This window comes from Pyrgilauda ruficollis, unplaced genomic scaffold (assembly GCF_017590135.1).
Source record: "Pyrgilauda ruficollis isolate IOZ18807 unplaced genomic scaffold, ASM1759013v1 scaffold48, whole genome shotgun sequence".
Taxonomy (NCBI): domain Eukaryota; kingdom Metazoa; phylum Chordata; class Aves; order Passeriformes; family Passeridae; genus Pyrgilauda; species Pyrgilauda ruficollis.
Window position 1 is genome coordinate 3,685,945 of NW_024526377.1, and position 25,849 is coordinate 3,711,793.

General features: G+C 43.0%; 1 protein-coding gene across 3 annotated transcripts in view; it reads right to left on the reverse strand.

The window, feature by feature from the left end:
- Positions 1–102: 102 nt before the first annotated feature.
- AGO3 (argonaute RISC catalytic component 3) overlaps positions 103–25,849 on the reverse strand; it is a 33,970-nt gene continuing 8,223 nt past the window's right edge. The window contains exons 4-20 of one of the 3 annotated variants that reach the window (XM_041479156.1): positions 25,405–25,482; positions 24,366–24,442; positions 23,965–24,101; positions 21,743–21,877; positions 19,517–19,604; positions 19,239–19,386; positions 18,819–18,938; positions 18,213–18,335; positions 17,904–18,037; positions 17,295–17,479; positions 16,866–17,025; positions 16,130–16,220; positions 14,708–14,902; positions 14,255–14,389; positions 13,586–13,687; positions 12,346–12,545; positions 103–11,398 (exon numbers count right to left, since the gene is read on the reverse strand). In XM_041479156.1, the coding sequence (XP_041335090.1) occupies positions 11,260–11,398; positions 12,346–12,545; positions 13,586–13,687; positions 14,255–14,389; positions 14,708–14,902; positions 16,130–16,220; positions 16,866–17,025; positions 17,295–17,479; positions 17,904–18,037; positions 18,213–18,335; positions 18,819–18,938; positions 19,239–19,386; positions 19,517–19,604; positions 21,743–21,877; positions 23,965–24,101; positions 24,366–24,442; positions 25,405–25,482 (2,247 nt within the window). In that variant the 3' untranslated portion in view covers positions 103–11,259. Of the gene's footprint in view, positions 11,399–12,345; positions 12,546–13,585; positions 13,688–14,254; positions 14,390–14,707; positions 14,903–16,129; positions 16,221–16,865; positions 17,026–17,294; positions 17,480–17,903; positions 18,038–18,212; positions 18,336–18,818; positions 18,939–19,238; positions 19,387–19,516; positions 19,605–21,742; positions 21,878–23,964; positions 24,102–24,365; positions 24,443–25,273; positions 25,483–25,849 lie in introns of all 3 variants that reach the window. The other 2 variants (XM_041479155.1, XM_041479154.1) reach the window with 2 other exon arrangements.

Consider the following 25,849-nt stretch of genomic DNA (forward strand, 5'->3'; position numbering starts at 1 on the left):
TGGCTGGTGCCTCCCTCCACATCCACCCACCCAGACCAATATCTGCTCCTTGCTTTGGGAATAAATCAAAATGATGCAAGTATAAATAAAGCCTCACACACGTGCATTTCAAAAAAAATTTATTTTTCAAATGAATACAGTTCGTTTACAATACACTCAAGTTGATGGTATCTATAGCCAGCAGAGATCGATGACTGCTGTGTCCTATACACAGTCGTACAGAGGTTACAGATGCCTACGAGAGGGAAGGAACAGTGAAAGAAGTCGACATTTTACTGTGCTGGAAGGAAAGCAACTCTTGCAACAGGTAGAAAATTTTGGCAAGAACAATTTGTCCAGAAAGGGAAAAGGGGCAGAGGACACGGCTTCTGCTTAGCGAGTACATCTCAAACACCGACACATTCCCTCCCACCCCGCACGGCTGCAGCCCACGGTACAAAGAGGCACACATGGTCAAGATGGTTAAGTAAAAATAAAGGCTTTTACCAGTTTGTTTGCCATCCATCTACAATCTATTTGTGCAACGTCTCAAGTCACAGCTCTACTTTACTCTTGAAACATTTCCCTTTTGCTTCAAAAGCCCCCAGGACCTTTACGGTGGGAACACATTCACGCTCCTGCCGAAGCAATGGGACACCAAAACAGGGGAGCAGTTACCAGCATATGAGAAAGAGCAGACACATGGGACAGGATCAATCCACCAGACTGGTTTATTAGAATTTTATGCAGAAAAGGAATCCCAAACAGCATGATTTTTTCTTTTTTTGAACAATATAAACCCGTGGTATTAAATAAGCAAGATTTCTATGTGTGACATTGCTTCCAGCAGTCTCCGAAACTAACACAGCTCACTGGCCAGTGAGCACACACAATGCCACCTGAACCACCTTCTTCCCAAAATCCTTTAATGTTAGCTCGTAACCAAATGCTATCAATTGCTGTGAAAGCTCTGAAGTAACACCTGCTGACAGAATGTCCTTGTCCATGATCACACACCTCCAGCCAGGTGAACAGCTCACTTTTTCCCCACCAAGCACCATTTATCCACCATGAGTCTTCCTGGGCAGCTGAACTGCTTATACCAAGGGAAAAGACAAGAACAACAGGAAGGAGGGTCTGTACCCCGTGAGCCCAAAGTGTCACTGCTCCCCTGGAACGCTGATCTGTACACCAGTGCCTGTAAAAACAACATTTCTGACCCAAAACTCGCTCTGCCCTCCCCACTGCTGTGCTGCAGCTCACTTTTCACACCTGCCTGCCAACAGACACCAAACACAATGAGCTAGAAGCAGGTTTTTCTACAGGAAAACAACAGGTAGTTGTCTCAGGGAGAGATTCAACACTGAAAACTGCAAAAATGGGAAGATTTCACTGAAAAACAGAAATCAAGTCCAAAAAAAAAGTAAACACTACAGCCACAGGAGAGAAGTGATGCACAAAAGCGAGTACCCAGAAGAAGCCATTCTGCACTGCAAAGCTGCCAGAAGCCAAACTCCATCTCTGGCATTCTTCCTCTCACCAAGTTTTGTTGGTGTTCAATTATCCTCACTACTTCAGGAGCAATACTCAAGTTTTCACTTTGCTGGCACACCATCAGGTTCCAAAAGTTTTTTAAATATAGCATTGCTCCAGTGGGCATCACTTTGCTATTACATCTGAGAGGACACTACCTACCAAGACATGTATTTTCTATCAAAGAAACTGGTTTTGAAGATATTTAAGAGATTTGCAAGTGTAAGCAAAATGAAAGTTTATTAGTAACTATTTTAAAAGCTAACTTTTGCACACCTGTACTGAAATGGGTTGTGAATCTATGATTTATGGGCAAGCATGGCCCTAAAATCAACATACAGCCATATTTTTGTGTTGCTAGATAGTGTTATAGCATTAATTTTCCAACTGCCAAATGCATTTGAAAGACCTGTGTAATTCTCAGCAATGAAAAAAAACCTCTTTCATTTAAATAAACTTGCCCTCTGAGCATCTGTTTTACAACAAATGGGATGGTTTAAAGAAAGCAAGATGGCAAACACAGGACTGACCCCAAGGGGCTTCAGCCTCGGGCAGAGCTGCAATGGGATGGGAGGGAAGAGCTCCAGCTCCCAGCAGGGATGGGCTGCAAACAACTGCATCCACTGGAAGATGCAAATGTGCAAGAAGTGCACGGGTTTGTATCACGAGGTCACCACTGTCACGACATGGTTCACCCTCAGGTCACCCAGTAACTCACTCTCGTAAGGCGATGTGAATCATCACAAGCATTTTCTAGATGAAAAATGAGGCAGAATCATTTCCCCCAGGTTCAGAAAGGGAACCTGCTTCTGAGCCAGCTGGTTCCAAAGCTCCTGGCTGGACAACTTGCCAATGTCTCAAAACAGCTTCACATAGGAAGCTGTTGGAAAAGCTCTTCCATTTTGGTCTGAAAATCCACTTTTTTTAGCAGCTCAAAGCCCAGACAGGCATCTAAGCACACACATGCTTACTTCTGCACAGTGCAGTGTCTGCAGTGGGGCCCTGGGGCCAGAGGATGGGGGATTGTTCCTCTTTCCACACCCAAGTGACCACACGATTCTGTCCCCAGACATCTCCACCCCTGCTGCTGGCAAACTGCTTTTTGAGCTCATCTGTGACGTTTAATCCTCACCTCCACACGGAGCCAGAGCTTTGCACTGCTCCCCAACATTCACTGGACAACATTCCCCATGTCCCTGCAATCTCCAAAGGGTGGAGAGGGGAGAGGCAATGGAGTGTATGGAAAGCTGCAGGAGCACAGTAAAGAGCGAGGACATCACTGGACAGGCAACATTCAAATAAAGGCAGAATTAATGATTCTCATTAGATAAACATATCAAGGTTAAATTTTATTTTAAAAAATTGCAAGTCTACCAGGTAGTAGGTTTATTTGATGACATTACTCTCCAGAAAACACTTATTTTAAAAGCTTCTCCTCTCTGGGTATTTCTAATTCACAAATAATTCAGGGCTTGCTTTGATTAAGTAATTCAACACAAAACCAACTCTGACCAAGGCTTTTGAGCTTTAAAAACAGCTCAAGAAAAATACTAGCCATCCTACCAATGCAAACACTAGTTTTTCCAGCTCTGTTCCTGGTCAGAAAAAGGCACATACTTGCTCTCAGTGAGTTCAAGTCCAACACAAAAAGTTCAGGATACCCAAGCTCATGTCCCTGAAAGGCGTGAGCTGATCACAGCTCACCTGACACCCACCCACCTCCTACCCAGTCCTTTGTTTCTACAGGCTTTTGTCACCATCCCACCCCCACCCTCACATCCAGAGCCGATCAGTGCTCCACGCAGCCACAGCATCCTCAGCATGGCTAATTCCATCCAGGCAGTGGAGGGAGAGAGACCCTGCTCAGGGAATGGGGAGGTAGGTAAGAGCTGAGTAAGAGCAGAGCAGCTGCAGTGCTACAGCAAATGACCTCTACACCTGCCTGCTGCTGTTCCTGGGAGCCAGGCACACCTCCAGGCAACCAGGAATCTCTCAGGGCAGCTGTGTTGTACAGAAGGGCCACATATTGCTCACAAACCCCTTGGGTCGGTGCTGTCTGAACCAGTGCATCCACTGGAAGCCGCATCTGTTTCACCCAAGTAAGGGATTCCAAGGTTTGGATAAAAGCACAGTTTGATTTCAGGGGGCAGCTGTCACAGGCACTGCCACCTGCTCACAGCACGGTCCTGGAGAAGAACAACCACCCCTAAAAATATATAGGAACATGCTTTTCCCCTCATTTGTTAATTTTTGAATTAGCAGTCACAGAATAACAGAGTAGTCTGGGTTGGAAGGGATCTTTTAAAGCTCATCCAGACAAACCCCCCTGCTGAGACCTGGGACCTCTAGAGCAGGCTGCTCCAAGCCCTATCCAATCTGACACCTTGGATGTTTTCAGGGATGGGGCAGCCACAGCTTCTCTAGGCAACCTGTGCCAGTTTCATCACACAAATTGTAAAAAAAATTTCTTAAATCTAATTTGAACCAACCACCCCCAGTTTAAAACCATCACCCCATATCCTGTGGCAACAAGCCCTCCTGAAAGTTCACCCCCTTTGTTCTTACAGGCCTTTTCAAGTACTGAAAGGTACTGAAGGAAAACACCAGCTGTCAAGTTTTGCTTTTTTATTTACTACAGGAGGCAAAGGAAGCTCTGCTGCTTCTTCATTAGTATCAATATTCTGTTTTGATGTTCCCACTTGATAATTTTTAAAGAGTTTGAATAACTCCTACAGTGCTCTGTTACTTTGAGTCTCCCTTTCTGCCTCATCTGTCTTTTTTCTTTCCCTTGTTGAGCTGTCCCAACAACCACAGGATCTTGTTGTCCCACAGGTTCTCCATCTCCTTGAGGAGGTCTTCCCTGTCTATCTGCAGCTGCTCCTTGTTGTGTTTTGGTTTACTTTTTTAAAAAATTTTTTAAAATTTAAAGTATTTTAATAATGTCTATTTTCAATAGTTAGTTAGCTCTTATTTAATTTGATACTTTAAACCATCATGCACCCTCCCAATGACTGCAACAGAAACATTTCTACTGGAATTAAACCTTGCATATGGCAGCTCATGGACACCAAGGCAAGAGATTTGTGTCCAACAGAAAACTGCTTCATCAGGTGCAAGTTCATTCCCTTTGATAGAAAGAAGAGGCAGCAACTTCCTTCTAAATCTCAACAGGTTCAGTATGAGCTAAATATAGAGAGATACAGAAAGCAGTTGGTTGATAGGCAGGGGAGGAGGTGGAGAGTATTGCTGCAAACAAGCTGATGGTGCAAGATTTTTGGCCCTTTTTAGTCTAAAAGATAGAAACAGCTACTACTAAAAGGGTCAGGAGACACAGTTTTGGCTCAGAATTTAGACTGAAAAATGCTTTCTAAACCCCAGCCTAGTAACATTGAGAAATTGGAAATATAAAATAATTGAACATCGTGGCAAGCTTAATACCAACACAGTGGCGTTGGGCACTGCAGTAAGACAAGAAAGTTGGTACAAGCTACAAGAGACACTGGATCATGTCTCCAACTTGAATCAAGAAATTACAGAGCAAAGAGAGTCAACTTGTGCCTGGGGAGCTGCAGCATCCCCTCAACAACGAGGTGTGGGCAACTCAGCAAGGGCACTGCCCAGTGCTGGGACTCTGAACCCCACATATTTCATTGATGATGTCCAGAAGCTCTGCTGACTCCTAGAAAAAGTCTGGACACGAACATATTCCTGCAAAGAGACCACTTGGAATTACTCAGTGAGTTCTGTGGTTAAGCTCCTGATATTCAAAAATATCCTGACATCAAGTTATTCCACATCTTGAATGCCCAACACTATAAACAGTAATAAAATGCACAAAATCATTTTAGTTGTAGAGAAACAAGGTACCAATGAAGCACTTGTCTATGGCGAGCGGGTTCATTGTCTCCTCTCAAACATGACTGGTTAAGCCAACTTTCTTTGGAGAAGAAAACCAAAACATTCAGAAACTTCTCCTGCCTAAAAATAAGTGTTAAAAGCAACACACAGAGCAGACACACAGACCTATGAGCTGCACACAGACCACCAATAAATATACAGAAACACCACAACAAAGGACAAGGCTCATCATAAAAGAAAAGTCCCAAAACTGCTACTCAGACCAATACCAAAGGAAAGGGAAGTGTTTTTTGCAGGCATGTGCAAGCACATTACAGTGTCAAAGCACAACTTTGCTATTATTATTACTTTATGCAGCATTACAAGGTTACTGAGGTGCAGTGTTTAATAGTCTAGTCTACAGCTTTTCCTGACTGCAGGAACGCTCACCAAACTCACCATGGACCCACCCCCTCATGGCACCACCCAGCCACCAAGCTGCTCCCATCCAGAGCATCCAGCTCCCAGCTGGCAGTCAGAAGACACACTGATCCATCCCAAACACACATGAGCCATGTGAGGACCAACCATCTCCCAGGCCATCCTCCTAAGACACCCTTCAGTTTGTCTCCATCTTTGGGAATGTGCTTCCCCTAAGAGAAGACATCCTTCAGGAGCTATGGATTCCTTTCAGCACCAATCAGGTCCCCATGGATTCTCCCACACCCCAAGCCCCAGTCCCCTCAAAATGAAGAGGTAAATCACATTGACCAAACCCAACCTAGCCCCAGCCTACCAGCTGAATTTGGTGATCGTTCCTCAATGCCTCTCCCTCCAAAGGAAAACACCTTCCTGGTTATTCTTGGTCCTGACTCAGAGAAGCTGATGCTTGAAAGTACCTAAAAGGTACCATCAAACACTTGGCATTTTCAATAATTTATCTTAAATTTGCAGCCACGTACAACTGGAAAATAAAAATCTACAGCACCATCTTCTAAAAAGGCACTTTCTGAGGACTGTCTTGCTTAAAAAAAAAATAAAAGTCACTCCAAGTTTTAAACAGTGGAACTGCTTTGTTTGAAAAGGACCCTACGGTAACAACCCGTGTCAGGTGAGGGGGTACCTCAGACAGGATGGGAAAGGCCAGGGCACGTGGGATGGAAAGTGGATGGAGTCTCCCCAACACCCTCATTCCTGCCAAACCAATGCTTTGATATTTTCCCTCACAAGCCTCTCCCTTACAACTCCTTCCCCACCATATGCACCTTTGTCTACTCAGGGGACAACAATTTGGGTTTTAGTGTCACGGAGATCAGGATTTTTGAGATTCTGTTCGGGAGGTAAGATGTAGGATCCTGAATCCATCTTGCTCATACCTCACTATAGGAAGTACAAAATTTTCTACCAGCAGAAAGCATCAACAAGCTCAAGCTCTAACCACAATATTTTACAAAAACAAGGAGTGAATTGGCTAAGTGAAGTATGATTTCAACATGTGCCAAACCAAAAATGATATTCCAAACACGCAGCATCAACCTAAAGTACCATCTTTGGATAGAAAAGACAGACAGAAATCTTTCCCTTTGCCACTCCTATGGAATTTTTCACTAGATCCAAACAACCTGCCAGTAGCAGCCATGAAACTCCACAGCACTGAAAGGGACAGAGCATCTGCCCAGCCTGACCAGAGACCACGATGGCCATTCAGAAACAACCACCTCTGAAAACTGAATTTACAGGTCCAACACACATAATCTGAACTTTTGATTCCTTGGTTATAAAAGTGCTTTGAGTAAGGTTCCATACCCTCAGTTCACAAAACAGGGAAAATACCAAAAGTGAACAAGATATGAAGAAAGTGTAAGAAAAGGGAAGAAAAAAAAAAAAAAAGGCCTTAAGCTTGAGCTTGGAATTTCACCAGAGTGAACTTTAAGACTAGTAGAAAACCAGTATTTGTAGCTGGAATTTTTACAGCAGACTACATGGTATCTCATGTTGAGCATTTTATAGGACAAGTATTTGTACATGAAGAAGTGAAAATCATTTAGGACCAAGAGCATCTTGAAATAATTTGACTGACAACTTCCAGAAACCCATTTTACTCCTGAAAACCATTTCTGTGGCCAAACTCCCAAAAGAACACCGGAATGAATACTATAAAAATAACTTTTGGACACGTGTAACCAGATGACACATGGAACAGTGACACAGCGATCCTGAGTCAAATGGCCACGGCTCAAGTCCCTAGGAAGGGAAAAAGGCGACTTACAGCGGAGCCACTCCTCCCGTTGGCAAATGTCGCGAGTTTAACGCCTCAGCCACAAACATTCTGTGATTCTCTCCAGCTCTGCATCTAGCAGTGGCCACGTGGGAGGTTTGGGCAGGGCTGGCTGGGTGAGGAGGGGCTCGGTGATACCCTGGGCCTGCCCCCACCGCGGGAGCACTTAGTGGCACTTGTTCAGTACAAGTGAGGTCTCGGTGCAGTGTCTGGGAGATGGGAACTCCTTTTCTCCACAGGCAGAAACCCGAGGCCGGTGTCTGCAAAGCAAGAAGAGCCATCAGCCTGTGCCCCTATCCCTCTTTGGACTATCCACAGCCAGCTCTCAGCTGGAGAGGGGGATCTGCTGTGCCACTCAAGATTTCCTCAAACAGCACATAAAATTTGAGATTTTTTTTTTTTTTCTTTTTCAAGGAGAACAGGTACAAAAATAAAAGAAATCCATATACTCTGAAAATATACTGGAAACTGCCACCACAGATGAGGTACCATTTATCCCGACCCCCCACCCCCAAACTGCAAACATCAAAATATATATGTTTTTAAACAAAAGAAGAATATCTGGCTATTTAATCTCAGTTAAAATGACAGCACCCTTTGTTACACTTGATATTTCACACCATTAATTCTCTTTTGAAAAAAAACCAAGATATCTAACTAACCTTGATTCCTTGCTTTTCTCCTCATTCCTTAGTGCAGTAATTGTCCATCTCCATTTAAATAAATATAGCAGCTACAGCATCATAAATGTGTGGCCCTCACAACGTCAGTAACTTGATATCGTAATACAAAGAAGTATCGGCACTTGACGTAGATATTTGCAAAACCAAGAAGAGAGATTAAAACTTCCAAATACTCTTCACATGAAAACCAGGTACAATGTTACCTTGACAACTGAAGTCACTTTGCCAATGAAGTTTCTTTAGTTTTTGGTGAAAGTAGTGAGCAAAAAAGCTTCTCAAATCCGAGTCACCGAGCGTAGGCAGGGTGAGAAGCAGCTTTGAAAGGAGAGCTAGAAGGCTTTGTAAAAAGGAATTTTCAGCTAAATGCCAGAAGTCCACAAGAACTCTTTGTAAAATAGGTTGTTTTTTTTAAAAAAAAAAAACAGTTCTCTGTTTCAAAAGAAATTTCTGTATAAAGCTTAAGCTGAACCTTTTACAAACAGCATTGCTACTAAGAGAGCTTTAGGAGAAAAGTGTCAGGTCACAGACTGGGAAAAACATCTGAGAGACTCACTGAGAAACCACCTCGCTCAAAGGACTCTGTCACACCCCTCTCCCTGCACCAGGTGTGTCCAAAGGCACCCACAGGGACAGGGCACTCCTGGGGACCCCCTGGCTCTGGGGGTCCCCAACCCCTTGGGGCCTGCTGAGCCCCCCAGCCACCCCCACCGAGCACCCCCAGCCAGTGCCCACCCCCACCACTGTTTCCAGTGCAATTTTAGCTTTGCCAAGTTAGTCTTTTCCATTATTTTCCTTGTTTTTAAGAGATAAAATAGGTATCTACACCAGCTGTTAGTAAAGCTCTTGCAGACAGTGTTGTGAACAGCGCTACGGACATTTCCATACAATATACAAACGCACAAAATACAGTACTTGGTTTTTCTGGCAGAAAAAAAGGGGGTTCATGCCTGGTGAAGCAAAATGGGCTCAGATTTTAGGCTCAAAATACAGTATATTGGCAAACAGCAGATTTGGTGAGAACGAGGAGAGAAGCTACTTAGACCAACCAGGTTTTCATGTGAGAGCAGGTGGAGGTCGGGAGGGCTGGGATCACAGCAATGCCCATACAAACAGCTGCAGTAAATATACTATGAACCAGTGCAAATAAAAACAGTCAAAAATGCAGTTCACGAGTTTACAAAGTGCAAAACTCCCCAGTCCCCTCGTTGAATAAATGCTCGTCTCTGACATCTTAAACATTGGTTTTAAAGTGGAATGAAAGAGTCCCATTGGTTTGTTTCACATTTCGGTGATTTAACATGTTAGAACTATCCCAGCCCTCTTTATTTGCAAAGTGAAATGAAGTTACCAATAACTTAATTTTAAAAGGAAAGTCACTATCAAAGAGGAAAAAAGCCTAAAAACTTTTATTAATTCCAGACATTTTACTGATGTCAAATAGGTTTAACTAAGCATGTAAAAACTGAGATCTTAATACAAAACCCTTTCCATTTAATTCAAATATGCTCCACATTTCAAAGCCAAAAATAAGGCCAATTCCTTTGTTAAATCAAAAGACTGCAGCGACAAGTAAAGCTTGCAGAAGTCTAGAAGCATTTTTTGTATTTTTTTTTGATTTAAAAAAGGAAAATTCAAGATTCCTTCTGACTATAAAACTTTCCTTTCAAAATTAAGGCTTTTACTTTGTCCTTTTAAAATCCTGGAGGTGTCCATTCTCCCACAGTCTGTGGTACAGACACTGCTTCAGTACAGCTCAATGGACACAGTTTTTCTTTAGAATGCTTATTGCACTAAAAGATAGCAAAACAAGTTGTCAGTTTCTTTTTTTAAAAATAAACATGATTACATTTCTAAAAAATAAAAGTTGATGTTGACCATATGTTCTGTAATAATTAAATTAAAGCATTATTATTACTCTAATAAATATAAAAGAAACAAAAGGAAGCTAAACTTCAAACACACATACATATGAATCACATTAAGGTGTGAGAGGCAGCAAGTAAAGTAGCAGGCTTCTTTTTTTTCCAAAAAGACCTTAGCTCTAAAGTTTCAGTTCTGGTGGTTACTGTATGTCATCCCAGAAAACCTGGGACATTGGATCTCACATGAAGCTTCAAAAGATTTGACTTGCCAGATAGGAAAAAATTGAAACTTTTGGACTAGGTAAAACAGCAGCTTTAGTAAATTCCCCCAGGGAGCAAGAAGAGTTGGGTCACTACTGCCTGCACATGAACCACGAGCTTCTTGGATTGCTTTAGAAAGGGAACTCTTGGAGCTGAGAACTCCAAAGCTGTGAGAAAAGACACAAAGGCAGCCATTGGCTAAATTAGGTTCAAATTATTGGATTAGTGTGCAAAGTATCTTCCCCCCTCACTGTTACCTAGCCAGTGCTGTACACTCCAATGCACTTGGATATGTTCACATTCGACCGCTCGATGGCAATACTGAGAGACAGATCCCTCAAAGCACGGGGGTTAAAAACTTATTTTCTTTTTTGCACACTTCCCTTCTCCAAACAATCACTGTGATTGTTTCTAAAAGGTGGTTTGTTTTTTGTTTTAAATTACACAATAGATTTTAGTTTATTATTACTATCTTTTTTTTTTTTTTGCAACAATAGTTGTGCTGCCGAGCAACTTGAGGTAAAGGCAGAAGAGGGTTAAACTACGAGAAATAATAATTAAAAAAAAAATGATGGCGGTGGCTTCCCACAGGAGCCCGCCCCAAAAAAGCAGTTGGCTGGTTTCATATTGCATAATAGTGCTGTGTTCCTGGATGAAGTAAACAATCTTCCTCGTGTCAATTTAAGGGTGAGCCTCTCGCCCCTGCACAGCGTCAGCTCCAGCACGATGGGAGGCACAGCCCCTAAACCAACCCCCTGGAAACATACATTGTATGTGGCTTAAGTTCTCAGTTCTCCTCTCCGTGAGTGTCTCCCGGGTCATTGACTTAAGCGAAGTACATCGTGCGTAAGGTGTCTTGGTGAATCTGTACAGCCTTCGCCAGGGCCTGCGGGTCTCGCCCGTTGCTCTGTCCTGACACGTGGCTCCCTTCAGCACTGCAGGGAACGAGGGAGAGACAGGCAGGGCTGTAAATTGTATTAATTCTGATCAAAAAAGCTGCTTTTGTGTCTCTTTGACAGAATCACTGAGGTTGGAAATGACCTCTAAAGGTCGAGTCCAACCTGTGATCGATCCCAACCTCATCACCCAGCCCAGAGCAGAGGGTTCTGTTGTTCTTAAGCACCTGCAAGAATGGGGACTCCACCACCACCCTGGGCAGCCCCTTCCAATGCCTGACCACCCTTTCCATGAAGAAATTCCTCCTGATGTCCAACCTGACCCTCCCCTGGCACACCCTCCCTTTGACTTGTCCCTTGTTCCCTGGAAGCCAAACCAGCCCCGGTTGGATGCTCCTGTCAGGGAGTTGTAGAGACTGAGAAGGTCCCACTTTTCTCCAGGCTGAGCCCTCCCAGCTGCTACCCAAAGGACTGACCCTCCAGACCCTTCACCAACACAGCACCAGTGCCAGAGCTGGACACTGAGAAATATCAACTCTCATATTCACTCAGCAACCTTGAGGCTTTTGACAAATCTCTTCACCATGGCTGCTCAGCTTGTTCATCTAAAAATAAGCCTTTTATAAATAAACTGATAGCTTGAAGGTTATAAAATATTTCTGACGTACAGAGTTAGATAAGTGGAAGCACTTAACATTTGGTTCATTCATGACTATCCTGATCCTAAAGCAAAAAAAAATTAAATCGGTAGCTTGATTGCCTCAGACCACGTCAAAGTCACAACAAAATACTTCAGTAACTGAATTCTTTTAATCTGAGTGTTATTCAGTAGAATCCACCAACCCACTCTGGTCTGATGTAGAGCAGCAGCTGCCAGCAGTGATCTTAACATCACTCCTAGAGGCAACAAAAACTGAACGCAAGACCAGCAGGAACCACCCGCAGTCAGGTGCCTTTAGGCCTGACAGCGGGTGACAGCAGTGGGGACTAAACCCTGAGCACAGCCTGTGATGTACCTGTCGTGTTCCTTGTCCACGAGGTGGTAGCGTGCTCTGAATGCCACCAGGTGAGCGTAGTAGGCGGGCGCGGGGATGGAGACGGAGCGGGTGCAGCGCACGTACGTGTGGCACAGCTGGTACGTCAGCAGCTGCAGCTCGTCTGCTGTGAAGCAGTTGTCATCCCACAACACCTGGTAGTGGGAGGGACGGCTGGTTCCCTGCAGAGATGGGGATGGAGGGTCATTTCTCTGGGTTTCCATAAACAAGTCAGGTTTGGATGTTCAGAAAGGGCCAGGCTATCTAGTGTGAACTCCTACGTAACAGCAGCCGAATGAGTTCGGTTTTATGTCAGGCCTAAATGTATTTAAAGATTAATAAGTCTAACATATACATCATTATATTGCTCTAAGTGTTCTTCCTTGGATAAAACCCCTTCTACATCACCCTCAGTGATCAACATCTGCTCCTAACATGACTAAACCACAATTACAGCTCCTTTTACCTACCTTCAATTAAACTGTTTCTCACGAAAACATCCCAGAGAAACACCCAGTGCTTTTAAATCCTTCCAGTTCCTGAGCACCCTAACTGCAAGTGTGAACACTAGAAACTCAAGTTAAATCTTACAGTACACCTGAATTGTGTAAATAGCTATGCTTTAGCCAAGCTACAAGTCTCTTCTTTTAAAACAAATACATCTGGAGTATCAATTTAGTTGAGGTTCTTTATGCCTTGCTATATAAAACACAATGAACTGCATTTCTTGATACAAATCTTTTTCCACGGGGCCAGAAAGCAGCTTGCTCAGACACAGTGTAAAGGTTGACAAAAAACCCACTGAAATGATTCAAAACGGAAAAGAAGTCATGCCCAGCCAACCTAAAGAAAACTGATGACAACGTGGTCAGACTCACAAGATAAAAATTTAAAGAGTAAATTTTTTTTTTTTTTACATTTTAAGAAATAGCCTGATACAAGTTGAAGTATTTTTTCGGAAATAATAAATGTTACAAAATAAAGTGACCTCTTAAAAGCAAACTTTAAAAAGCACCACTTATCATTAGTGCAAATTTAAATGTGCAGCAGAGACCACCTGTTAAGCAAATCATCCTCTACGTCTCACAATACTGTTTTATCTCAGATAAAACCAAGCTAAAAGAACATTTCCCTGCTAAGTAACTGTTTGTAAACAGGTGTCACAAAAAGAAGAAAACCAATTTGTTCTAAATTCACATTTACTTACACAAAGCACCCATACCTGTATTCCAGCATGGCTACAGAGGTAAAAATCAAACTCGTAGGGGTGTGTAATGTCTGTATCTACAGTTGTCCCAGCTGGAATATTGCCACTTCGTCCAACCTAGAGAAGAGGTTTGGTAAGTGAGGCCTCAGCTGTTTATACAGCTCAGCTGTAATGAAAAATACAAGTTTCTATTCACCACTGGCAAGGTTTCGGCACATCAAGCGCCACAGAACTGTTTGGAATGTGCCACTACATCAGCCTTGGAGGTTTGACAAGGACACTGGATGGCTCTCCAGCACCTTACACAACACTGCACCTCCAGCACATCAGAACTTTCCAGCTCAGACTGAAGAGCTGCAGACATTTGTATTTAGAATTGTCAGCTTCAGTTTGGCTTGGTTAACTCAGAAGAAATGTTCCACCATTTTGTACTTTCTTCTATTATAACTGCTGGAGATTGGTCCTGAGTAGTTACACGGATTTTAGCTCCAATGTGATGCTGTGGGGGTTTTTAACAGACTTAAGGTCCATGATTTTTCAATTTGAGGCCCCATTTTATCAAATCAACACTTCCCTGCATGCACATTCAACCAGATGGACAGAAGCCCACGCTAGTATTTTCTCCAGCAGCCAAAAGCTCCTCATGAAGCTTTCCCAAAAGGCTCCTCAGAGGGCAGTGATTACCCTTTCTGTTCTGTCAGCACAGAACAGCCGTGTATGATGTCGCTTCTGCACCACAATGTAGGTTATTCCAGGCTGGTAATCCTTCTCCAAACTGATGCAGGCTTCTCTAATGGCCAGCAGTTCATAATACAAAACCTACAAGCACAAGAACAGAGGGGTTTAGGTTTTCCTTCCACTGCATTCTACACACAACACCTACCAACTCAGTGTAGTTAACAGATACAACTTTGGCACACAGCTGGTAATCTCAGAAAGTATTTAGAGATATGTGATTTCCCAAATTTGAAGACTTCCCAGACAGGAAAACAGCTGCAACTCTTCTTACTCAACAAGATGAAAAAATTCTCTCCTCAATTATTTTGTGTAAATGTAAGAAACTCAAACAGTACAAAACAAGACCTGCAGCTACTACGGAGTAAGAGAATCTTTCAAAAAACCCACAACTGAACCAACCTGTCGGAACTGTCCCTCAGAGACCCCGTCCCTGTAGAAGATGATCCGGGTGGGCTTGAACCGTGTTGATTTGTAGAACTGGATGAGCAGCTCCCTGACCATGGAGGCCAGGTCCTGGATGATCTCCTGCCGGGGCCTCTGGACCCTCACCGTGGCACAGTACCGGCTGGGATGAGCATCCATGCTGCCTACAACCTGTGGGCAGAGTGCAGCAGGGGAGGCTTCAAGCTCAAATCTATGCCAAAACAATTAAAAACCAAAAAGCCAAGAGCGGCGAGTGCAAGATGTTTGTGCTAAACAACAACCACAGTAACACTTTCAACAGGAACTTGTACTTGGTACAGGTTTAACACCTTTTGCCCCCAAGCATCCTGCAGAATTTGGATTCTCACTCAGGTGTATTTTTATAATCCAGACAGACATTTTGCTGTGACATTTTCTCACCTTTAACACTGAGAAAAACCTCAGCTTCCCTTAGTTTCTTTAAACACAGACACAGTTTCCTGAAATCAATGACAACTAAAATACCAAGAGACAAAGTAGGAGAGGCTGACCAAGCCTCCAATCACCACCTTGAGTTCCTGGACTGTACCAACACAAAAGGTAAGAAATATCAAAAACATTTCTGCCAAACCAGGCCTTTAATGGCACTTTTCTCCTTTAAAAAACCAAAAAATGTTACTAGCTAACTGTTGCAGTAAGGAAGAAAAATCATAAAGAAAGGCCTCATAAAATCAGGCCTGCTCTGGCTGGCCTGTCATTTCTTCTAAGTCAAGCTAGCATTTTGCAGGTTCCTATGTGAAAGCAATCCTGGTGTGAGCAGTTCATTAACATAACAATCTATTCCTAGGTAAAAAACAACTAGCACCTGTATAAACTGTTTTTACACCATTAGATAGAGAAATGAAAACTATCACAACAACCTTCCCTGCAGGTACACACAGAGTTTGAGTGACCAATGAATACAGGGTGACAACTTGTTACCAAGCAATACAGTAATTGACAAGAAAGCTACTAACCAATGAGAGTCTCACATGAGGTCTGTAAAACTGTCTAAAAAGGGTTATGTGAATAAAGAATGGGCTTTTTCCACCATGAAGAAAATGGAGTCCTGTGTGATTTATTCCCATAGCCAACGTCACCAAGCTGTGTTATTTCCTTGAGAATATTTCTGCAGAAATATATTATTTAACAATGCCATTTTACCTTGATTTAAAAATTAAAGAGCTAAGGAACCACTCTGAAGTACAAGGCAGTTTTTTCTTTTAAATACATGATTTTTAATATCATTGGGAATGTGTACAAAGAACTGGCATAAGCCCTGAAAAATATTTGATACGGACATAGTCCATGAGTTGCACTTACTATTCTAACATTTATCCACAATAAAAAAAAACACCATGTAAATTTAATAAAACTTACAGCAGCAATGGAAGGCTTCTTTCCATCTCCAGCTGGAGGGTGAGTGACATCAGCTCCCAAAAAGATCACTGGCTGCTGGAACACAGAAGGTCTTCAAAAAGAAAAAAGTGCTAAGTCACACTCGTAGCTGAAGAGCCGCCACAAGGTCATCGCTCACCGCGGGGGTTGTTTCTGTCTCAGCCTTATCAGGTACCCGGGCCAAGGCTCAACAATGGGATCTTTGTGCACAAGAGGTGAACTTGGAACCCTCCCCAGCAGAGCCCAAAACACACTGCAAACACACTGCCAGAACTGGGGCATGACTCTGGTGGAGAGCAGCCCCAGGGCTTCAGTGGAGTGGCACAGTCAGGGGCTTCAGAGGCCCCGTGAGAGCCTGGGGGTTCCCTGAGCCCCACTGAGCTATAGCACCAGCATACACATTACACTGCTCTGCAGGACTTGAGCAGCAGGATGGTCTTATACTGCCTTTAAAATATTTTTCCTCACACAACTGTTCCTCATTTCAACTTTGATACTGATCAAACATTTGACAAGAACCTTGGCTGAAGACCTACTGCACAGGCCAACCACCACTCTGCCTGCGCTGAAAGGAATTTAATTCTACTTCAAATACCACATACTATTATCAGAAGACTATTTTAATTTAAAACTTAGCCACACTTAAATTTTGGGTGCTAAGTAGCAAACGTAACCACATCTGTTAAAAGAAAACCCAATGCAATCTCCAGAGTCTTACCGTTGATGAGGTACAAGGATGTTGTTGATTCCTCCTAGTTTAACATTAATCTTCAGGCACAGATTTGAGAGGGTCTGTGGAGATGTTTTAATGACGTTCTTGACCTGAACACACTGTGTGGCCATTCCCAACAGCGTGTCTCCCACACGCTTCACCTCCGCTGGGAAACAAACACAAGGAGACAACTTGAGTCCATTTGAGGTTATTGCTGCATTTTGATCTTAGATAAGTCACAGTAATTCTGGTGTACATACTGTGCAGTAACTTCTAACTTATCTGCACACACAGACCTGCTTCCAATTTATCTTCAGACACAAAACAGTGGTGTCTAATACATAAAGGATGGTTCTGAGTAATTTTTAACATATGCTGGGCATCAGATTTCTCAGAATGATACCTGAACAGGTAAAGACAGAGGTGTGCCCTTACCATACACAGGTGTCTTCCCTGGCAGGATGACAATGATGAGCTGCAGCCCTGAATAGGTGTTCTTGAGGTGTCGGAACATGGGCTCCACGCTGTCTGCACCCTGGGCGTACTTGCAGAAGCAGGGCTGGCCCTGGATCGGCATCCCGGCGTCCTTGGAGATCTTGCGCAGCTGGTCTGTGAAGCCCCTGCAAAGGAGGAGGTTTTTGGATTTTTGCAGTACACAGTAACCAAAGCACAAAGGAACAGAATTATCAAAGGAGGATGATTGCAAGCAGCTTTTAAAGCAGCATTTAAAAAATGTTTGTTATGTGAAGGGTGTACAGCTGTGAAACACCACAGGCCAGAATGGGCTAAAAAATAGTCTAGACACCTTCAGTACTTTGTTCAAGGTGTCAGAAGGGACTATATACAGTGATATTACAAGACAAACATCCCACAGTGTACCCAGTACCATGTTTTGATTGTAGCTTCCAGCATGGAAGCAAACCAGCCCAGATTCTCACCCTAACATCTCACATTAAACCCAGGTAAAATGCTCATTGTAATCCTACATTCCTGTTTCACTCCATTAAGAGAACAGTCCAAAGCCTGAACCACAACATGCCTTACTTCAGAATTTCTTCTCTGCACTGTCTCTGTGTTGCAAAGCAAGCTATGGCCCACATCTTGATCTCCACCCCAGTGTGGAACTGTTTCCCTCTCATGTCCCACACGCCATGGCTTGGTGTTGCCACGGTTCGATTCTGGGGAAACAAAAGCAACAGACACTCAAGTGACTAAAAAAGCAGCAGCCAGTGCTATTTGCAGTTTCAGGATAACAAAGAAGAGTTTATTATTCAAAGTCTGATCCCTGTAGAGTCAAGGTGCACAGGAAATCACTCCTCAAAATGGAAAGCAGAGGAAAAGCCAAAGCCTCACCCGTCCTCCGTACTGCAGCATGGGGGCTGGGAGCACACGTCCTGTCACGTGCGCCATCTCATCCCGCACTTTGAACTGGAACTCTTGGACAAACGGATCTGCATCATAATTTGCACTTCTCACCTAGGAGAGATTTTTCCATGTTACAGAAGTATCTGATTGCAATCCATACAACAAACCATAGGCTAACAGGAACATTGCAGAAGTGTGCTTACAACAATTTCATTGAAAAAGGCTCAGACTTGACTGCTCAACACAATCAACCCATCCCCAAGGAAAACAATTACTACCATGAGATCCAATGGATGAGATGGTTTCTATTCCCTTCATTACTCAAGTGCTCATTTTCAGTTTGTTCATTCAAAAGCATTTTTTGAGTGTTTCCTCACAGTAAATTAAGTGTAGAGATGATAATGCAAGAGCCTGTACTATGGACTCATGCTATCATTGCATGCCATTTTAAATAAATCCTATTAAAAATGTATTTAAAATCTGTTAAATTAAAGGATGAGGAAGAATGAAAAGACTAGGAAGTTTTGCACGGATGTAATCCAGCCCAGTGTCACTCTGAGCAGTGTCCCATGGAGCTGGGACTGGGGCACTCACCAGTCTGCTGATCTCCTCCTGCCTGTCTGGGGCAGACCTGGCTGTTGCTTTTATCATGGTTGAGGTCTGATTGTCTGTGAGCTTCTTGATGCACCTCTGGCCAGCCACGATGTTACACACCTGCAGGAGAAACCAGAAGCATTAATTCACACCAGAAGCACTCAGATCACACCACACTGTACACACGTGACACAATGCTGCCACTATAAACCAAAATGTGTTTGAACAACTGCCTGTTCTTCCTCGTATTTCTACACTTCAAAACACTGTAGGATGCAGACAGTATTTAGTGAAATTAAAGAGTGATGAACATGTAAACCTGTAAACATATTTGTATTGCAAAGATCATAAATTCTTAATGTTTTGCAAACTGATAGAACCCACCCAAACCCAGCTGATCTATCATAATAAGGCTCTTACTTCTAAAGGCAGGTAGGTGTGTTTTTGTTCCTGTCCCACTTGCAGACAAGGAAGGTGAGGGTATTTCAGCTGGAGGTTGTATTTCTCTCTGAAATACTGTGCTACTGTCCTCTCCACAGTCTGGCCATTTTCTAGCTGTAAAGGAAAGCTGAGAAGACAGACATTTGAGTAAAATATTATTTGTCAAATAACATCATCCCAAACTGAATGAAATAGCAGGTCCTGTTACTCAGTGTGAAGCTCTCACACATTTCATGCTCTGACAGAAAGCCTCTTACGTTTGATGACTTGCAGGCCGCCTCGTTACGTTACAGACACGGTACTTCCTTCTCATTGTCCCACAGTGAGTCACTTCTACCTTTAGACCTGCATAAAAGCATCAAAAAAAAAACCCTGATGCCATAATTGCACAAACATGTACACAGGAGACACAAAGTTTCAAATGATGGGACATAACAGCTTGGGGTCAGCTTCAAATAGCACAAAGAAATTATTATTCGCCAAACATTTTTACTTTCATTATCATTTCAGTTCTGACTAATCCTGATTATTATCCTCACAAATAAATCATGACGTAAAATATTTAATGTTCAATGTCTTCTGAATTTCATTTAAAAAGCACTGACTGAACTCAGACAGCAGTTTTCACCATATCCTCGTGTTCTCATTCTCAATCTTGTACATCTCTCCAAACTATCAGTTGCAATGTAATTGAAATTAAAAGGATTAAAAAAACAGTTTTCTACTTTATTGTCTTCCTCCCAGCTTTTTGTCCACATTCATCCTGTAATTTTCTTTAATTTCACTGACCAAGTTTAATTTTGCATTTTGAGAATCTCATCTCAAAGCACCCAGCCTACACACCAGAGCCTCTCCAGACTTATCTCTGCCCACGATAATCATGACAGTGGCAGCTCCAGGAGGCTCTGGGGGCTGTTGCTGTGACTGTGCACACACTGTGCTGTTCACACAGAGCAGCCTCAACATCTGCTGAGAGCACTGAGCTTATCACACCAGGGCGGCACAGCATCCACACGCTGCTGTCCTTCCCCAGCTCCCAGGACAGAAAGCAGCTAAAAACAAAGCCTGGGTGTTCAAAGGATTCACTTCCAGCAGTAAAGTCTAATTTTAGTGAAGTCTAGTACTACAGGCCTTTGAGAGATCAGTTGGATGGCTCATCCTGTTGCTGTTCAGGCAGATTGTGGATCACTGACTGACCACCACCCAAAATCAGGTCCCCACATACCAGACACCAGACTGTGTTTAGTTTACTGGGGACACAGACATCACAAAGAAGCACTGACTCTACCTCCTTGCTCCCTGACAACACTAATTGCATCAAGAACATCAGTATTACTCAGAGGATGGCACAGTAAAAATAAACCAGCACTGCCCTGACACGGCATTAAGAGAAAGCAGAGAAAAGAAACCATGGGGCACTGTGACCACAGACAAGGGCTGATGAAAACAGAGATATCTGGAACCCATTCCCTGCTCTGTCATTACTCTGCTGTGACACTACCAAGGCAGTGCCCTCCCCCAGTGCTGCTCACACACAGCCAGCTCTAATGCAGGGCTTGTTTTGCTGTAAATGGTCACGTCCTGGCTGGAGCTCTCACACCCTACAGCAGCAAAGATGAGTCTGAGAGCAAAGGGATAACTTTCAATATTTTCTGACTATGGTAACAGAGCCTCTGAGGCATCTGAGATCAAGTAGAGGCAGTTTCTCAACCCCCAGTTACCTGCCCTACAGAACAAAGGCAGACAGGCAGATGTAAAAGGGGGCATGTTAGGACTAGTACAAAATAATTCCTGTCTTTTTTCAGTCATAATTCATCTGTGAGCACATCCCTTTATTACTAGTTCAAATTTACTTTTCAGCTGCCCAGTATTTCAGTAGAGTCCAATCTTGCATCAAGTGTTTAAGAGCTGAGCTCCTCCAAGGCTTTTCTCTCTGCAAATTACACTGCAATGAAGGATATGGGAAAATACAAACCCAAGCAGCATATATGGAGTGAAACCACTCAAACCAGCAGCTTGTGCAATTTCTTTGGAATGGAATTTGGCCTTCAGCTGCAAGTGGTACTTATTTTTCCACAAGGCAATCAGTTATTAGAATTCACCATAACAACACTCTTTCAAAGAATCAATGTTAGCCTTGAAATCAATGTTCACTCTGCCATAGCACTGAAACAACAGGAGTCCACACACAATGCCAGGTGGCCTCAGGGACCCTGGGTTAGGAGAGGTTGGCACAAGCCACTTACCTCTGCCCAGGCAATGAGCAACATGCTCCCTCATTCCCTCTAAGCCACTGGGAATGTTTTTCAGCTCCCATTTCTGCAGAGCTGCGTTGTTTGTCTCAGGATTAAAGCTACACACATGGATACTACAATTCTCTTGGCAATTCCAGGCCCTTCTGATCCATGTTAACCAGGCTTCCAGTTAAAACAATTCCCTTAGAACTAACTTTACTGGGACAAAACCAACTCATTTCTACTCACCCTTTATCTCTTTGGTGAATTTTACCCGATGAGAATCAGTCAGAGGTCTTGGTTGTTCATCAATATTATGAATGTCAAGGACTTCACACATGAACTGAATTACGGGTTGTGCTTTGTAGAAGGCAGTGGCAGAAACTACAAAGAGCAAAATATGAAGTGTAAAAAAACCCAGTCAAGGTATTGTGAAGCAGTTCATACATCAGTATTTCTTAGAATTCTATGTAAACCTCAGGCACATTTAGAAACAGAACAGTGAGTTCTGCAAGAGTAAAATATCAAAAAGCCAGCAGAAAGTCTACAGTGACACATCTGTCTCCAGTACAGTTATCCTGCTACTACCTGGAATTTCAGGGTTTTAAAAGGGTTTTTCCCCCAGAGAACATTTATTTCTAGAAAGCTGCAACACCCCAGAGAGACATTCTCTTTTACCTCTGTATGAAGCTGCAGAGACAGGATTAATATCTCTCTACCACAGACTTTTGACTATTAAAAGCTAACAATTCAACATACAGTATAATTTTGTCAGTTACACAATCTGTTCAATTACTGAAACAATATCTGGTGTAGACATGAGCACTATTTTGACAGCACAAATTGTCTTGGTGTAGGGGGAGTGGAACCCTTGATCTACTCAAATCTCTTACTCTCCCCACATGCTAATGACACTATCACTTTAAGGGACAATATACTGGTTTTAAGTAGGACAGATGACTTATTCTATACAAGGAAGATCATAAATTACCTTCTTGACAAAGTTATAAGCAACTGAAACAACACCTTTGGCAGGAAAGGCGAGGTGGGACTAGACAGAGCTCAGACACAAACTGTTCCACACGTTTAAAACTTTAAATGTCAACAACAGAAAAAAAAACCCCAAGCATTTATCAGTTTTCCAGATCTCACGTACCAAACCTGCCACACATCTGTGCTCATACAACCCAACATTCTTCAGACATGTGTCACTTGAGCAGCCTACCAGCCTCACATGAGGCATCAACCAACACCTCCGGATGCCTGAGACTGCTCCAGATTTGAGTGACCCCAAATCCTCACTCTCCCCACCCTGGCAGTGTGTGGGTTGTCTCCCACAGCAACATTTCCATGGAGAACCTCATCCAACTGAACAACTGAAAAACCTCCAGTGATGGGAATTGAAGACAATTTCACAGCCTCAAATCAGGAAACAGAACAACAGCTCTGTGAATCACCACTTACAAAGGGCTTCAAATTTCTCATTCACAGGAAGGACTGAAGAACACCTACTCCAAGAGTTACTACTACACTTGCTAATGCTGGTAAGAAAAACTTGCCTCACAAAGTAACAGCACAGTACATTATCAACTGGTGTAAAATCATCCTCTTCTACCTGAACTGCAGTTCTCTCAGTACCTTGCACATAGATACCAGCACTGGCTCTTTTTGGTACAGGTTGAGATTTTTACATTAATTTTTTTAAACCACAGCTGCTGTTAGAAAGGCAATTTTACAAGAACAAACTGTGTGACTTCAGTCGCATGAGAATCACCCACAATTTACGTAAACTACAACACATGGCCTTGCAAATTTTCAGCAAGAGACAGCTCAACATCTGCAATATTTTATTATGCTCCAAGCACAACCTGACTTGGAGTGCTCAGTGTAGAGCAAGACAATTTACCTTCAGTTCATAAAGCATTTCAAAGACAGTGAGAACTGAATGCAAATCAGAGAAAACCTCAGGCAGCACCTGCACCTCCACCACTGACACTTTTCAATGAGGGTTTAACAACTAAATAGAGTCGAGTGCTCACAGGACGAGGGAGTCTGACACAGGCACCAGTTGATCTCAGATCCATTCATCTGGGACTCAATGCAGTGCTGCAGAGCTTAAGCTTTTGCATAAGAAAGCCTATCCCAATCAGCCCTATTCAGAGAAGTGTCTGGGGTATGTTTTACAGAGTTTTCTTGGAAGTACTGAGCACCACAGACTGTGTACAGCTGTACAGAGACACAGCGTGCAGGCAACCTGCCTCTGTCACTGGAGATGCACCACTACTGAAATTAAGCAGGAGAACAAGCCCTGTGCAATTCCTTCACATGCAGGAATATTGGTTTTTATATGGCAGCTAAATTTCTGCTCAAACACTGACTTGATGACAAATACAAGGAAAACAGACTAGAATTTCTAGGTAGCTTTTGCCATACATGCCTGGTCTGAATCTTAGCCCTGAATCTCCACTTACCATCGATGTTGAGCATCATTTTCCACATGGCAGGTCGGACAGACTGATGGAACCCAAACCAGACCTCCCTGCCCCCTCCCAGGGGGTGGTCATAGCCTTCTGGAGCTGAGAAGAAGGAACGGCCCACAGGGGTGTACCTGGTGAAACAGGTGGCCACACATTTATGTTCTTGTTTTCCAAACATAAAATTCATGTAACAAAGATTATAACACACAGCATTATTATTTTTTGGCATTTTGTGCACCAGCAATCTGTGCCAAGAAGCAAGTATAAACAAAATACTCTGAATGCTTCTCTTCCTATTGCAGTGCTTTTAAATTTAGACAAAAACATTTACTACTTTTAGCAATGCACAAACCACTTTCAGTTTTCACAACAAATCAAGAACTAAGTTAACTTACCCTTCCTGATCTTCTGCTTCAAGGAAGTGGAATCTCCACCACAGCAGATTCTGTACAACAGCCTTGTCTATACTGGCCTGACCCTTAAATATAATTTTTCCTAATTCATAGGGAACTTTTGAATACAAGATACATTGAGAGAAACAAAAACAATAACAAAGAACTAGATGAAATGATGTTTCTCTCACAGGTTGAAAACAGCTGCTCCTGAGCCTCCACACCTCCTGTTTTGCAATGCACAGGCACTAGTACAGAGGCTAACATCTTCAGATCTGGGGAAGCTGAGGAACACTGGATTCCACAAAACCACAGGGCACTTTTTTTGGGAGTCAGCTACACGCAGTGAAACCTATCAGAGCTATCAGTGAAACCTATCAGAAATCTGCTCAGAGCAAAGCCATTGTGCTGCCTAAAGCCAACAAACTGCAAAAGTAACTTTCATTGACCAAATCAAGCAAAATTAGCCTTTCTAAATTTCAGGGTTCTGAGATAAAATAACAAATGAGACTTTGTTAGGACAGATCCTGGTGCCAGCCATGTATTTCAGACACGAGAAGCATGCACCAATGGATTAAAGAGACTGCTTCTCACAGGCACTGCCATCACTTGGCTCAAGCTGAGCAGAACCAGGACAGCAGTGCTGCAGCTCACTGGAACCTCTCAGCATTTCTATGAAGGCCTATTATAAATGCCTGATGTTTCTTGATCTTTTCCAACACACACATCACCTGCTCTGCCTACAGAGACACTTGTACAGGACTGACTAAAAGCTCCCCGTTCAGCTCACCAGCTGTGCTGCAGAGGGGAATGAACAGTTTCTCTTTTCACCTGTGAAGAAATGGGGGATGAAGGTCTCCCAGTGGGGATACTTCAGGTAAAGACAGACTGCAGGAAGACAGTGAACCTACTTCATGGAGGGGAGGTGTCGTAGCACCACATCGACAGCATGAACAGGGTTAGTGCTGATAGGTTTGTCTAGTTCCAGAGGCTCAGGCAAGGTTCTTCCTGTCAAAACTTCATGCAGCAAGTGCCAGCTCACCCGAGAAACAAACTTTATTGACACTTTGAAGGGACGATCTTTTCCACCTTCTCCGGGTAGTGTCACATCCAAATCCACCTGGGCAGGGGAGAAAAGAAACAAATAAAAAGCAGCTCTTTAATATGGGTCTGGTACCCTGAGATTCCGCTCCTTCACATAACTGGGCCAGAGACTCAGAAACTCAGATATTAAAGACACAACATGTTTGATGAAAGTACATTATCAAATGCACAAGGTGAAGATAACTGGGCCCTGACCAAGCAGAAGAGGATAGAATAACTTTTTGTCACCTCAAAAAAGCAATACATTCTAGAAAAACTCTGGCTTGTTTTTTCAATTCATCATAAGATCATGTGTTACAGTCTGTAAAATGAAATGCTTTAATAGATTTTGCTGTAGAAAGCAGCTACTAAATTAAACAAGAAGTTCTGAATGCAACTATTAC